General features: G+C 37.4%; 1 protein-coding gene across 1 annotated transcript; it reads left to right on the forward strand.

Moving 5' to 3' along the window:
- The first annotated feature begins 1477 nt into the window (after positions 1–1477).
- Positions 1478–3182, forward strand: LOC132637848 (uncharacterized). The gene is made up of 3 exons (XM_060354876.1): positions 1478–2558; positions 2679–2796; positions 2912–3182. The coding sequence occupies exons 1-3, from the start codon at positions 1478–1480 to the stop codon at positions 3180–3182; spliced, it is 1470 nt and encodes a 489-aa protein (XP_060210859.1).
- Positions 3183–3409: the final 227 nt, after the last annotated feature.

Consider the following 3409-nt stretch of genomic DNA (forward strand, 5'->3'; position numbering starts at 1 on the left):
AGCAAATGGAAGTTCATAAATAATCTCTGCCTCATGTAAATTTGAATTTGTATGACGGTGTTGATTTTCAGTAATGCATCATTTTATATCCATGCAAGATGTTGTAACAAGTTTAAAAAGATGTTGTGATTCCAACAAGAAAGGATTAAATTATTACTTTTGTCAAAAAATGGATTCTTACAAAAACTGATTGAAAAGAAAAAAAGAAAGAAGGGTTAGCCCAACCGAGCCAGCGACTCTCACTACTAAAAAAACAGGTTTTCCCGACCTCAAAAAACCGACCTCATAAAGTCGTAATATTTATTTTTTAATTTTTTAAAAATTAAACCGACCTCATGAGGTCGGTAATATTATACCAAAATTTGAAAAAATAATATACCGACCTCACTAGGTCGGGAATTTATTTCATGATAAATATTATAACGTTATTTTAAATAAAAAATAAAATTATTAAATATACCGACCTCGTGAGGTCGGTATAATCCTTAACAAAAATACACACACAGTTCTCTCCCCCTCTCACTCTAACAAAAATACACACACACACTCGTTCCCATCTCTCCTCTCACTGTTCTCTCCCCCTCTCACTCTAACCCTAACTCCGGCGACGTCACCACCACGGCTTGGCCGGTCACCCCACGCCGCCGCTGTCCCTACCCACCTGAAAAAAGACTACTTCTTCCAGATCTCTCCCCCATTTTCTACGCTCTCAAACTTTCTTCACTTCATTTGAAACAATGTCTCACGCCCTTCTCTTCTTCCAATGCTCTCCACTTTCATTTTCCATCTTCTAGGTAAGCCCTAATTTCTCTTTTGATTCACTAATTTTCTTTCTCATTTTAATTCCCAAAGTTACTTCCCCTTTTTTTGTTACTCTTACTAAAATGTTTAGCCTTGGCTGGAATTGACCCAGTCTTTCCCTTATTTTTTTTTCCTTTTCTTTTCTCAGTGATTTAGGAGATTATTGTGTTGCTGCCTCTATTGACAGCTTTGACGATTAGTAGACAACCTCCTTAATCTTTCTGGTGTGTATTTTCCTATCTCAAAATGTGCTTTCTCTATTTTAATTGTTGAATTGATGCTTAATATAATTTGGAATTAGAAACACTGTAACTGTTATCTTGCTGTCTTTCGTCATGTAATTTGGAATTACAAACACCGTAATTGTTATGTTGCTGTCTTTTATCGTGTAATTTGGAATTAGAAACACCATAATTGTTATGTTGCTGTCTTTTGTCTTCCATTGTTTTGTACAACTTTATTTGGGGCATGATGGCATTCTTAACTGGCCAAAACAGTAGGCCATTTTGTCATATTAGTAAAGTTCGTGTAGGACTTTGACAAAAAAATAAATATAAAAAGAAAATAATTAATGAAGGATAATTAGGGGAGCTAGTGATTTGGGTTTTGAACATTGAATTAAATTAGACATTGAATTTGTTCCCTAACAATTTCAAATTTGGTGTTATTTGTGTAGATGGAATCTCGTAATTGGATGTATAATAGGACAAACGAAAACCGAGGGGGGATGAGGCAAGAATTTGTAGATGGTGTCGATGCTTTTGTTGGCTATGCAATGACACTTGAAACTTTTCTAAGTCATGGCTTGGTTAGGTGCCCTTGTGTGAAATGTCAATGTAGGAATTACGAGAATCGAGAGATTGTTAGGCTTCATCTCTATAAAGACGGCTTTCAAAAAGATTATACAGTGTGGACTAGTCATAGAGAAATGAATAGTAGTTTTGGTAGATTTCAAGACTTTGTTGTTGGTGAAAGTAGTAGGGCGGTGGAACCTAATGTCCAAAATTCTAGAATGCACGACATGGTTCAAGATGCTTATGGGATGCATTCCGATTTTGAATCCGGAAACTATGGTGAAGAAGCTCCAAATGAAGAAGCTAGTCGTTTTTTTGAACAGTTGAAAAAGGCTAGTCAGCCTTTATATAACGGGAGTCCCCACTCTCAATTGTCTATTGCTGTTAGATTATTAAGCATCAAAGCAGATTGGAATGTTCCTCAAGGTGTAATGGATGCTGTGATTGGCCTTATACATGAATTAGTTGACCCGAATTTAGAGATACCTGAAAATTACTATAAGGCAAAGAGACTAGTGTCTAAGTTAGGACTCTCGTCGATGAGAATTGATTGTTGTGAAAATGGATGCATGTTATACTATAAGGATGACGAAGGTCTAGAATCTTGTAAGTTTTGTGGAAGAGCTCGTTTTAAGCAGACTCATAGCGGGAAGAGGGTTGTCGTTAAAGCGATGCATTACTTACCTCTTACACCAAGGTTAAAGAGGTTGTACGCATCAAATAGCTGCGCTCGTCATATGAGATGGCACAGTGAAAATAGAAGGTCGCCTGGTGTTATGTGTCATCCATCAGACGGAGAGGCTTGGAAACATTTTGACACAACACATCCAGAATTTGCGGCTGAACCACGAAACATTAGGTTGGGTTTATGTTTCGATGGATTCACTCCACATTCTGTTTCTGCTGCACCATATTCTTGCTGGCCTGTTTTTTTAACACCATATAATCTTCCACCTGAGTTGTGTATGACTAGTCCATATATATTCCTTACTTGCATCATTCCTGGCCCACGTAATCCAAAAGTTTTGATTGATGTATACTTGCAACCTTTGATTGATGAGTTGAAAATGTTGTGGGTTGAAGGGGTTGAGACGTTTGACGTTTCTCTTAAGCAGAATTTTAATTTGCGGGCCACTTTAATGTGGACTATTAATGATTTTTCTGCCTACGGGATGTTGTCTGGGTGGATGACTGCTGGAAAGTTAGCCTGTCCTTACTGCATGGAGAATACTAAATCGTTCACTTTAAAGCATGGCAAAAAAAAATTCATGGTTTGATTGTCACCGTCAGTTCTTGCCAATGGATCATGAATTTAGGAGTATGAAAAATGCATTTAGGAAGAACAAAATTGAACGAAACTATCCACCTCCAAGACTTTCGGGAGTGGAAATTTGGGAGAGGGTTGAGAACTTTCCAAAAGTTACTGAAGAACCACCGTACAAGTTCGATGGGTATGGGCTTGCACATAACTGGACCAAACAGAGCATATTTTGGGAGTTACCATATTGGAAGGATAATCTTCTCCGGCATAATCTTGATGTTATGCACATTGAAAAAATTACTTTGATAATTTATTCAATACAGTAATGGATGTCAAGGGCAAGACAAAAGATAATCCAAAGGCAAGATTGGACTTACAGGAATATTGTATGCGTAAAGAGTTATGGTTGCAGGACAAAGGGAACGGGGTCTTCAAGCCTAAGGCTAGTTATTCATTCACAATGGATCATAAGCGAAAGATTTGTGAATGGGTTAAGAACTTGAAGATGCCTGATGGGTATGCATCAAATTTGGAAAAACGTGTTGATATGGCG

The sequence above is a fragment of the Lycium barbarum genome, chromosome 4 (assembly GCF_019175385.1).
Source record: "Lycium barbarum isolate Lr01 chromosome 4, ASM1917538v2, whole genome shotgun sequence".
NCBI lineage: Eukaryota > Viridiplantae > Streptophyta > Magnoliopsida > Solanales > Solanaceae > Lycium > Lycium barbarum.